Consider the following 12,920-nt stretch of genomic DNA (forward strand, 5'->3'; position numbering starts at 1 on the left):
GAGACCAGATGTGTCTCTCCCCTTCCTTCTAGAATAAGATCATAGCCTCAATTCAGCAAGACAATTCCAATTCATTTAAGAATGGGTCTTGTGTGCTTACTATAAATAGCAGGTGATTATTTAAATGTGACAAAAACCAGTTCCACTTACAATCTAGCTACTGAGCTAGATGGACCATAGGTCTGACCCAGTAAGCAGAACAGATTTGTAAGTCTCCTCGTACCCCTCTTTCTTATGTGTTCCTATATAGGGCTATCGCCTGTATTGGTATAAACCGAAGGGGGCAGCAGAGCCCTCTGGAGAAGGAGGGAAAGAGTTGAAAACCTGGAGTGGACTCCTGCATGGCTCACGAGCACAGGAAGAATACCTTGCTGTCCAGAATGACACACCTATCTACTAGAAAAGATATTAGCAAGGTCAGAACCATTCTACGTGTCTCATGAAAGGGATTGTCGAACCATAGATGCTTTATAAAATATGGGATTTCACACACTTACCAACAGTTGTTTACAAAAATATTTTATTTACTAGAATGTTATAGTTTACTTGAAATATTTCACATTACTGATGAAACTCAAATATTAAAAGTCTTGACCTGAACTAGTATATGGTGTTTTCCAATTGTTGCATTGTCAGGCGGTGGAATGTCCGAGTCACGACTGATCCAGGCTCTTTGTTAATCATTATAAAGCATGTACTTCAGAATAATATGTTTCTAGTGATGGCCTCTAATCTACATATCTTATGATCCACAGAAAGTCCTTTACATTGGGTATCGGTTTTAGTCGCTAATGCAGTGTCCCACAAAACTTTGTCGAGCTGCAGTGCACTAAATGTAGTGGCCACGGCTCGAGGCATCCTGAAAAATTAACAATGTACTTTAAGAGACTGTCATCTTTAAGCATTCAAGTACAAAGCAGTATTGCATGAGCCATACCTGAATTATTCAGGTGTTGTGGTCATCTTATGTGTGGCATTCTTTACAATGTATTTTCCACTTAAGAACAGCTATCCAGAGAACCCCATAAAAAAAAATATTATTTATAAAGTATTAACAATATACAGAGTGATTTACAAGATAAGGTATGGGTGCCTCAAAGGATCAGTTATCAAAGGCGCTGTATTGCCTGGACGTCTTTATAAGCTTATGTGTCCTTTTGATGCAGTATACCCATAATCTGCTTCCTCTAGAACCAGAGGCTTGTCCTGCCAGCTTCACTTCTTTCTTCCAGCGAAATTGCCTGCTAGTAAGAGCATAATGGACAAAGATTGTCAGCATACCAACAAGCTATCTGCTAAAGCCTAAGCTGTCTCTTACAGACAGTAAAGGGTGTGAGAACTTCCCCCGTATTCTATTAATTGGGTCTTAGGCATGATTCTACAAAAGATAGATGCCTATGGCAGGGCGCCTAACACCAAAGTAGGGGTGTTTAGGGGTGGAGAAAGACTTTGGCACGATTCTCAAAAGGACTTAAGTACCTATGATGTAGTCTTTAAAAACCCTGGCCTACATTAAAGGCGCCTACGTTTTAACGTAGGCGCCAATTACAGAATTGCACCTAAGTGGGATTGACATGCAATAGGTACCTATCTTTTTTAGGCGCCCATTACAGAATCTGGCCCTCAGTGTTGATATTTTTCAGCACCTGTTTTGGTGCCATTTATTGAATTTCCTCGTCTTCAAAATAAAGTTAAATGATGTAGCATGTATTGGGAAACAGTGAAGGTCAGAGCTTCCCAAACGGCGATTCGAGACACCAAATAGGGTCACGAAATCCACCTTTGAGATCACAACCTAAATGGGTTTTTCATAGGTGCATCATTATTCTGCACCTCCAAGGGGGGGGGGGGGCACACAATTTTATTTGGCCATAATCATGGAGTCACAGCTGCAAAAAGACTGTGAAACACTGGCATAGGTGCTAGTTGTGTGAGTACAGTGGATGTTTGAGCATCCTCAATATTGAGCAGCCAGGTTCATAGAGGGGGTACTTTTAGTTGGGATTTCGTACCCCTGATCATTTTGAAAAGTTGGTTCCTAGGGTGAAGGAAACATATAGTTTCTCGTTCATGTAATCCATGCATCATAAATAGGTCTTCTGAGTTTAGGTTTTAACTCATAAAAACACCCTTGCTACAAAGCAATTAGCCCCTTTTTCACAAAAGCGTGGCAGATGTTTTTAGCGCCAGCCAGCGCGTGGAGTGCTCTGCGCTGCTCTGACAGTCATGGAGTTCCTATGAGCATCGGAGCAGCACAGAGCATTCAGCGCACCAGCTGGCACTGAAAACCTCTTCCGCTCTTTTGTGGAAGGTGGGGGAGGGGGGGTAAAATAGATGCTTATTGGATAAACTCCAGAAAACTACCACTTCCCTAATCTTCTTTCACCCCTACCTTAGCAAGTCATGTACCTTCCACTCTGTCTTATCCTATGGTATTCAAGGACAGTGAGGGGAGCGGGCACTTTTATCCTTCTATACAAAGTTAGTGCATTGGTGAAGTATCCGGGACAGTAAAGGGCTCACCTGTGTTGGATGTCACAGCCTGTGGGTTGTCTCTAAATCATATTCGCTGTCCACAGGGTGCGAGGTTCTGTTTAAGGCTGCCTCTAGAGCTGCAAGAACAACACACCACATCCTCATTAGATAATCAGGTTCTCTTTTAAGATGAATGTGTTTGTTTTTTTGATTTGTGGGAGAACCCCTGAGCCCACGTAGCCGTGCACCGTCCCACATGCACGCTACGTATAATCACACTCAACGTTGATCATGTGGGAAGGCGCTTGGCTATGTGGGCTCGGGGGTTCTCCAATGTGGTGCGGAAGGCTAGTGGATGGAAGAGGCATCTCCTTGAAGCGGCGCTGCCACTTACAAACTCCAGCACCCGACAGGTACACACCCCTGGGCCACCCCTCGTCACTTCCTCCCAGTTCCACCTTTTGAGTTGTGGAACGAATCGTCAGCGTTGCCATTTTTTTCTATAGAGAACTTTGCTTTGATATACGAGTACTTTGGATTACGAGCTTGCTTCTGGAACGATTAGGCTCGTAAACCAAGGTACCAATGTATATCCTTTCTGTGTGTCTCCCCCCGCCCCCACCAGTCATCCAGAATCTGTCTCCCCTCCTCCCCCAGTCATCTAGGATCTCCTCTTTCTCCCCCACCCCTCTATCCAACATCACCCCTCTGTCTATCTCTCCCCCTACCATGCAGCATCTCTTCTCTCTCCCCTTCCAGCCATCCAGGATCTCTTAACTTATCTCTCGCTCTCTATTCCCCCTCTATCCATTGTTGCCTTGTGCCTATCTCACCCACCAACCAATGTTGCTCTTGTCTCTCTCTCCTTCTCCCACTATGCAGCTTGACTCCTCTGTCTCTCCTTCCTCCCCTAAAAGTCCTGTCTCTCTCCTTTTCCTCTCATTCACGAGCACAGACATCTCCCTAACTGCCCAATTCGCTGCCTCCCTGATTCACTGGTGGCAAATAAACAAGAAATGTGCAGAGGGCCCTAGAGCTCTTCATGCTGCTGCCAACTCTGCTGGTCCCACCCCTTATGATGTAACTTCCTGTTTGAGGAGGACCAGCAGCAGCACACAGTTTCTTGTTTATTTGCCACCTGCAAATTGGGGAGGCAGCAGGTGGGAAGAGGAAGCTTCCCATTTGTTTTTGTTGTTTCCATCGCAGACTGAAGTCACAGCGAGAAAAAGAAGGTTACTTTGGGCTGGGGAGTCTCTTACACAGTGCACCTATGATTGCTACTGAATTTCAGCTCTGACCGCTTCAGCTCTGTTCAGGAAATGCTGGGGCAGAGAATGGCAGTTGCTTAATACTCAGATATTCAGATCCAAGTAGGGTTCAATCTTAAGAATCTGGGCATAAAAAAGTCTATGACAGCCAGCACTGGAAAAACATATTCTGGCTGCTAATTAAATAAATGAAATTTAAAAGCACGTTTTATATTCTGTTACAGTCCTCAAATGGGTATCTGGAAGGTTGGCTTACCTGGATAAGCAGAAAGGTAGGATTTTTTCTTGGGTGTCTCAGAGTACTCATTGTCAGGTTGGTCCTGCGGTTGAGAGTGAAGGTTGACAGTGTTGTTGCGATGGAATGAAACTTGAAAACCAAACCAAACAGTAGAGGCTGTTAATATAAGTATCAGTATTCTTTGGGAGATTTATTGTTTAATTAGAGTGGTTTGAGGAGCAGCAACTGAGAAGCAGGGAAGCCAAGGTTCAAATGCAACTGATGCATGAGATCAGGGCCAGTGTATGGTGGGCCCCACAGCTCCAGGAGGACCCCATGGTCCAAGATCTCTCTGCCCTTCTCCCCGCCCCAATCCAGTATCTCCTTCTCTTCACTTTCTGATCTAAGTTAAAAGGCATTTCTTTTCCCAGCGGGTCACCAGCAACAATTTTGTGGTCTCCCCAGAGCCCCGCCTTCTTCCTCTGATTCAACTTCCTGTATCCACTTGAGCTTTTGTATAATTCTTCAACAATTTAAAAAAAGGGCGGAAGGCCTGTACAGGTTTCTTGAATCAACAGTTTGTCAGGTGATTTTCCAGTAAACATTTTTGTTAGTCTTTATTTGTTTTGCGAGCTTTTGTTTTAATTTGTGAATGTTTTAATTGTAAGCTGCTTAGTTTTTAGGTGAGGTATACATTTTTTTAAAAATAATCAATCTCATGCATATTCATTGTGGAAATCTAAAACACTTGGCACTCGAGAATTGTGGCTGCCCACCCATGATCTAGCTGAATGGGTTTAGAATAAGGTAAGATAGGTATTACCATGGCATCTTATTATAGACATGGTTGTAATTAGGCTGTAGGGTTTTGGATTAGGGTATTTGGAAGGGATATATCACTTTAGCCCAGTGATTCCAAATATTTACCCATGGGCAGAACTGAAGGTGTTTGTGAGAAAGAATAGAAAGATAGTATAATTAAGACAAGATCAACTGAACAAAGATATACTATTGAGAGAAAACTCATGCTAATTGAATAAATCTAGAAGGTAGAAATGGAATCAATAGTTTTGAAAAAAGATGGGAAAGAATCAGGTATGAATCAGATGATCTGTTTTTTTTCCTCTTGCTCTACTCTGGGACCTACATCCTCTTATGTCCAAAAGTCTCTTCACGATAATGATGTCAATTTTTTTAGATCGAATCTGGTAACAACATTCAGAGAGGGACATAATCGAGAAGAACAGGTTTATAGAGAAAAAAATAGAATTCAGAGGGAGAAGCAGAGTAAGAGGGATGTATTATTAGTTACCAATACCAGAGACCTTTACAACCCGATTAGAAATTTAGCTAGCATTCAGCTAACTATAGATGAAGTTAAGGTATTGCAGAAAGGTTTGAAATTCGTACCCAGGGCAACAAATGATTCTTTCCAAACAAGAACAGATTTATTCAAGTTCAACAGAAAATTGTAAATTTTGAATTTCTTTGCTAAAGAAGATTGCTCTCAGCATGATTCATCTGTGGTGTAGAAAAAATCGAAAAGGGCTCCACCGCATCTCAATGGCCCCGAATTTTGAATTGGAGGATGAGATGTACAGCGTCAGCATCGATAAGACAGACTTGGTTTGTCTTATTGCATAGATCTTTTTGGACCCCGGTTAGGTTGCAAAGATTGGACAGTTCTAAATCTAATAGATGCTGGTATTGTCATCTTGATATAGGGACGTTGGATCATTTGCTTTATTATTGTCCTTTGATACTCAACTTCTGGAAAACCATTTGGGGTCAAATTATTACAATATTGGAAGTTCCTTTATCACTATCATATGATGTAGTATTTTTTGGAACGATATTATTAACCAAGAAACCTATAAATGCAAATCAGAATAAATTGTTCCTCATCATGACAGGAGTGGCCATGCAGATGATACTGAAAAGTTGGGATAAATTGAATTATAGTTTTTGGTGGGAAGTCTGTATGTCAAATTTATAAGTTTGAAAACATTTATTCTATACAGAGGGGACACCATAGTAAATTTAAGGAAATTTGGGGCCCATTAACAAATTACTGCAAGTTATGATATATTATTATTTCCCTTTGTTTTGTGAAAGAGTGTTATACACATCCAGGAGTGGAGGGGGGAGGGAGGGAGGTTGGGAGGTGGGATTTAATGACTATATTATTTGATTGGAACAGAGTGCAGTTTGCTATATTACTTATTTGTTCTTCTGTTTGCACTATGTATTTGATGTAAAAATGAATAAAGAATTTAAAAAAGAAAAGGGTTCCACCGGTACCAACTGATCCAGCTTTCACCACCTTTAATCAACGTGCATTATGAGAGATTTAATTTAACAGAAGAGGAGTCAGCAGCATTTCAAACTTTGGGAAAAAATAATAAAATTACAATTGAAGCAGCAGATAAAGGTGGAGGAATAGTGGTGATTGACACTTCTAATTAGGTAAGAGAAATCTACAGACAATTTTCAGACCGACAGTTTTACTTGAAATTGTTAGAAGACCCTATTGGAGATATTAAAAAGGAATTAGATTTCTTCATCCAGTTGGTATATGAGCTAGCTGACATTGAAAGAAAACAATTTGTCACATTATAATTCTTTTGGATGTGACTACACTTCTCCCTCCGTATTCGCTGTGATAGGGGATTAACAGAACCGTAAATACAGAAAAACTGTGAATAACTTATTCATATGTTATTTGCTGTTTTCTATTAAAAACCATCGTGAATATAGTGAAACCGCGAATAACATGGTGGGAGACCTGGTCTGTTCCTGAAGGAGAGGCAAAACACGGTGAAGAAAGTGCCGGGAATCAGCGATTTCTCTATGCATGCTGATGTAATTTGGGGGGAGGAGCCAGCAAACTAAAAACCGTGAATAATCGAAACCGCAAATACAGAGGGAGAAATGTATTATGCATATTTGCAACTTAGGCATATATTGCAACTTTGGATTCTACCAGTCTTACTGAAATGACTTATGATCTACTCGATGACGCCTTGACCTTGGAAGCTCAACTTAAAGTGCCTTTAATATTTTGTCACCAACATCTTAAGGATCATGCGCCCACTCCGGGTTTTCATAAACTGGAGAAAGCTTGGCCTTTGGATCTGGGCCTATCAGTTGATGAAGGCTAGATGTTCTGTATATGTTTTTAGACCCATGATGCAGGCTTCAGGCGAAACACAGACTTTGTCATGTCAATAAAAGCACTTCATGTCCCTATTGTGCTTTTTGTTGTGTAAATTAATATCAGTCCTTGCATTCTCTCATTGTCTCTGTTCCCTCTTTGGGCTGTATTGTTATGTTATGCCAATATTTGTATTCCACCTAAACCTTGTCTTTCTAGATAGATTCCACAGAATAAAAGCTGAATCAATTCATCCAGGAATTACAAAACATTATAAAGACTACAGTACAAATTAAATATCAACTACGAGGTGACACCAGGAAATTATTTTTCACTGAAAGAGTGGTTGATCGCTGGAATAGTCTTCCACTACAGGTGATTGAGGCCAGCAGCGTGCCTGATTTTAAGGCCAAATGGGATCGGCACATGGGATCTATTCACAGGGCAAAGGTAGGGGAGGGACATTAAGGTGGGTAGACTAGATGGGCCGTGGGCCCTTATCTGCCGTCTATTTCTATGTTTCTATGTTTCTAACTATTAATATGACAAAATAAGGCCCCCTTTTATCAAGCCGCGTTAGGGTTTGTTTTTTTTTAAATCACCTGCCGCTGCAGTAAAAGCCCTGAAGCTCCTAGGAATTCTATGAACATTGGCGCATTTATCTCAGTAGCCAGTGAATTTTTTTTAAACACCTCTAACGCAGCTTGATATAACGGGGCCTAAGTACATTTTTGACAACCGTCAGAATCTAGTTTGAGTACCCCTGCTATAGGACCAGCTGGTAACGATAGTACAAGCTGATAACGATGAGGTCAAGTTGGTTGGGTTTATGTGATTTTGGTAGATTAAAAATCATGTTGCAGGATTGAAATTGTGTAGTTTGGGTTCGGGATAGCTTCTTGAGTCTCCTAGGTGCTTACTGCTCTGACTTGCTCCTGTTGGACCAATCCATTGACGTTCCTTCTTCCGGTTGTCTGCAATGCAAAGATGGAGACAGACAATGAATTGGGTGCAAAGATATGAATACATAAAAACAGAAATAATGGGGGGATACAGAAAGGGAAATACTGAGGAGTAGGGTTATTTTGATATTTGCTGGAAAAGACATTTTGCCGGTCACTTACATTTCTTCACCACTTTCTTGTAAATGGGAGGTCCACCGATGACCACGAAAATTCCCAAAAGAAGAAGGGCAAAGATGATGCTTAGGACATCCCCAGCTCCCAAACCTTTCCGCTTTTTCAGCTCAGGGTTTTCACCTAGGAAAGACAATGATGTCATCTGTCTCACTAATCCTGTAGCTTTCATGAATTCTAGGTGACGTGTGTGAGCACCTCATAGCTTGATCTGGAAATCTATTAAAACGTTTGGGTAAATGTTGGCAAATGAAAAACCTCTTTATTTCTTAAAACCGCAGGAAGTTAACATCTCAAAAAGAAGACATATATCCAAGATAGTGCAGATTTCAATTTTAAAAAATATGAATTTCTTTTTAAATTGTCTGGAAATGTGCAATTTAAGAAATCCTTTTACTAAGATGTGCCATGCAGCCCATAGATATACGATGGGCTATGCGGCTGTAGTGCACCAAGAATCATAACATAGGCCCACTTTACTGGGAGTGTGTGGCGCAGTGGTTAGATCTTTAGCCTCAGCACCCTGAGGTTGTGGGTTCAAATCCCTCGCTTAATCCCCTCATTGCCCCAGGTACACTAGATAGAGTTTGAGCACATCGGGACAGATAGGGAAATATGATAAAGTACCTGAATGTAAACCACTTAGGATATAAGTGATATATAAATAAATATTAGATAGTGCGGGCCTGCATGGTAACCACACCAAAGTCCTTTCAATCCCTGTGGGCTTCGGTGTGGCACTTGCTAACAGGATATGTCTGGGTTTTCCTGGTCATCTGGTAACCCTACTTTAATTAAAATTTAATATAATTAAGGGTGGGTGGGGAGGGTTTTCTGTAATGGGAAAGTAAGGGTTGAATAATAAGAACTAACTGGTGGTAAAAATGTAATTTGTTTGGCTCCTCCTACTTGTATTTTGCAAGTTGCAATGACGGTTTTGTTAGCGATGTGTTTTCAGACTGTTCCGCCAATAAAGAGACTCAAACTATTTGGGCTTCCAGGATTTCCACATTGAATATGCATACAATGGAGGCAGTGCATGCAACGAGATCTCATGCATATGCATTGGAGAAATCCATTGGGAAAACCCAACTGGATTGCAGCCCTCGAGGACCAAGGTTTCCCACCCCTGAGCAATAAATAGGCTTAAAGTAGGCATTTACTTGGCCTCCTATTTTAAGGGCGCTTTTACTAAGCTGTGGCAAAATCCAGGCTTAGCGTGTGCTGATGCGGGACTTTCCTGCATGCTAAGTCCAGATGTACCATGACCTATTTTTATATTTTTTCCTTTTTATAGGTCATGCATAATCTGACCATACATCCTGTTTTGAACGGGACCATTCCGCTTTAGCTCGCCTGCCCCGTTGTCCCCATGCACAGCTTCGGGACGCTGAAATGTCCACTTTTCAGAAGGAGCGGGACAGGTGAGCTAAAAATGGCTGCCGCCGCCTATTTCTCCAAGCCACCGCCACACTAATATCACCTTCGTGCAGCAACTGCACAGGCCTTCCCCATTCTGACATCGCAGAGGAAATTCCGGGCCAGCAAATCGCTACCTGGCTGGCCCGGAACTTCCTCTCCGACGTCAGAATTTACATGGGGGGGGGGAAGGCTTATGCAGTCGCTGCATGAAGATGATGTTAATGCGGCGGTGGCTTGGAGAAATAGGCAGCCGCGGCGGCTTGAGGGGGGGGCCGGGAGAAAGAAAGAAAGACAGAAAAGGGAGGGGCCGGGAGAAAGAAAGATAGACAGAAAGGGGGAGGCCAGGAAAGAGAAAGAAAGACAGAAAGGGGAGGGGGCCGGGAGAGAGAAAGAAAGAAATGAAAGAAAGGATGCAGAGTCAGAAGGAAGTGCAACCAGAGACTCATGAAATCACCAGACAACAAAGGTAGGAAAAATGATTTTATTTTCAATTTAGTGATCAAAATGTGTCAGTTTTGAGAATTTATATCTGCTGTCTATATTTTGCACTGTATTTAACGGGTTCTGGTGGGGGGGGGGGGAGGGGGGATCCAGGCTGGTCCGGTCCCGTTTTGAGGGAAAAAATAAATGATCACCTTAGTCATGCATTAATGTTTGTCTTAGTGTTCAGTACTTACAAAAAATTAACGCAGTGTGCTTATGTAGCGTTAAGTGCCGCTGAATTAGAGCCGCGTTATCCAGTTAGCGTGCGCTAATCATAACATGTTAGCTAGATAATGCTTCCCTGCCCATGCCACCCCCTTCCCAAAAATATATTAGAAAACTAAATCATGCACGATTAGCACACACTAAGAAGCAAACTATCACAAATCTTGCGGTAGATCGTTTATTCTGCAGTAAATTCACATTAACATTTAACGTGGCTCAGTAATGGAGCCATTTAGGCAAGGAGTCATGAAATTGCCCTTTACATTGCTGGAGGTGGAAAAGGTGATCCCCCACCCCCAACACTGATGTAGCATAGAAAGTAACACAATTAACGGATAATGGTTCTTACATATAATTCTGGCCGGGTTGCAGATGCTTAAATTGAAGGTGTGGCACTCCTCTACCTCCCTTGCAGTACAGGACAAGCCATGTTGTTTTGGGGTTGGTTTATCACGTCTGGTCTCTGGAGCTGGGACAGTCAAGTTTCCACACCTCTGCTCCATGCAGACCTTCCGCCCTCTGGAATGCTTGTCACTTGCATCATTGCACAGGGTCTTCCATCGGCCCTGGTGATAAACCTCAACATTTCCCTCACACCTGCTTGTGCCATTCACCAGCCGGGTTGTCACTTTGGGCTGAAAGTCTGGGGAGACGAAAAAAGGTTTTATAAACGTCATTAGTAAAACATGATCTCACATCCAGAACTGAGAACCAGGACGCTTTGCAAGCACTCACTGTCAGCACTATTAATGGCCAGGCCTGTGGGACCTGGGAAGGTGGAGGAGAATGGACAGTAGCTTCACTGAGTTGTACTCTTTAATCAGTCCCAGAAGTGCCACTGAAAAGCCACATTCGCTGACTTTTGAGCACCTCATCAAGATTAGCACTGCAGGGAGCAAAAGTCAAGAGCACCTTTCTCTCTTTTCCTCTCCCTTCTGCCCCTCCCCCTAAATGATCTTCTAGGGTGTCCCCTCCCTCCTGTTCTCCCTCCTTCCCCCGGGCAGGCATGTCAAAGTCAGTCCTCGAGGGCCACAATCCAGTCGTGTTTTCAGGATTTCCCCAATGAATATGCATGAGATCTATTTGCCCAGATAATTATCTGAGTACTGATGCAGAATGTCAATGGTGGCCAGATAATTTCCAGTAGCAACTTTATACCCAGATATTCAGCACTGATATCCAGGGATAGATTTAAATGCCACGATTGAGATTTTTATCCAACTAAGGGGTTCTTTAAGTACTAATGTGTACTTACCCACAGGTTAAAAAGCACTACGACGGGTTGGGATCGGCACACACTAGAATTTATTTTTTTTAGCGTTGGGGGTGGAGAATAGACGTGTTCTTTACTAACTGATTAGCGCAGCTATATTGCTGCGCGTTAACCGATTAGCACGTGAGACCTTGCCGTCTAAAAAATAATGGCTATAAGGACACTTGCGTTAATGACCAAGCACTAATGGGAAAATTTAGAATATGGTCATTTATTCAGAAAAAATGGAAAGTGGCACAATTTTACCCCATGGCCTTAGCATGTAGAAAAGACCGGCACGGGGGATAGTGCAGGCCACGATTTGGCACTCTTTAGGTATAGGGTCCCTAACTGCAGTGTTTAAACATTGGGAGAACTGATTTTAATCATCCACAGATGTTCCATTTTAGAGATGCCTAATATCAGAAGCCCTTCTTGAAGGAAACTTACTGGAGCAGATGACCTTCATGCTTTCACAGCTGGTGGCTTCCTGGAAACATTCCTCTGTTAGGTTCATGTTGACACACCCTTGCTCAAGCCAGAGAACAGGAGTGTGTGAAAACGTGGTCCCGGCCTGGCTATCGGGCAAGGCAGCTCCACAGCCTAGTTTCCTGCAGATCATAGTTGTGTGATTGAGATGTGGATGTTTATTGCAGACTGTCCTCCAGGAGCCCCTCATGTACACCTCCACCGTCCCAGAGCAGGTAAAGTTACTGTCAACCAGCCGGAACTTAAGAGAATCTGGAAGAGCAGAGAGTGAGGGGACAAAACACCGAAATGTATTTATCGGACAGATAGATAGGAGGGGAGAAGGAGTGATAAAGGAAAGAGAAAGAAGAACACAGGCTGGTTTCACCCATCCTTTGTCTTTGAAGAAATGACTTAGTTTACAGTAGATGCACCTGAGGAAAAAAGAGCTGAAACGAGAGAGAGAGAGGAGGAGGACGAGAAAACAAATGAAAACAGAAATGATGTAGGAGAAAGAGGGAGAAGGTGATACTGTAGTGTGCCAAGAGTTTGTTTCATATATTCATAGCCCTGGTGGCATTGTAAGGGTAAGTGGTGCCCGGGGCAATGACACCCCTCTCCCACTGTCTTCCCTGCCTTCCCCTTGCCGTGGGTGACCCTCCCCCCCCCCCCACACTTCCCGTTCCCTATACCTTTTTAACTTTAGTGTGAGCAGCAAGGGGCTCGCCCTTTGATGTCACTTCCTAGACGCTGGTCCCGGAAGAGACGTCAGAGAGCACTGATGCCGACACAGGCAGCAGCCTTGCACCGGAGAAGGTAA

The 12,920-nt window shown here is 42.8% G+C and overlaps 1 protein-coding gene across 1 annotated transcript in view; it reads right to left on the minus strand.

Annotated features, from left to right (window-relative positions):
* Positions 1–573: 573 nt before the first annotated feature.
* The window catches only part of CD5 (CD5 molecule), a 35,087-nt gene continuing 22,740 nt past the window's right edge, over positions 574–12,920 (minus strand). The window contains exons 5-11 of the mRNA XM_033919829.1: positions 12,083–12,373; positions 10,730–11,023; positions 8,239–8,373; positions 8,035–8,088; positions 4,000–4,110; positions 2,524–2,612; positions 574–1,244 (exon numbers count right to left, since the gene is read on the minus strand). Of these exons, the coding sequence (XP_033775720.1) occupies positions 2,536–2,612; positions 4,000–4,110; positions 8,035–8,088; positions 8,239–8,373; positions 10,730–11,023; positions 12,083–12,373 (962 nt within the window). The 3' untranslated portion in view covers positions 574–1,244; positions 2,524–2,535. The remainder of the gene's footprint in view (positions 1,245–2,523; positions 2,613–3,999; positions 4,111–8,034; positions 8,089–8,238; positions 8,374–10,729; positions 11,024–12,082; positions 12,374–12,920) is intronic.

This window comes from Geotrypetes seraphini, chromosome 14 (assembly GCF_902459505.1).
Source record: "Geotrypetes seraphini chromosome 14, aGeoSer1.1, whole genome shotgun sequence".
Taxonomy (NCBI): Eukaryota; Metazoa; Chordata; class Amphibia; order Gymnophiona; family Dermophiidae; genus Geotrypetes; species Geotrypetes seraphini.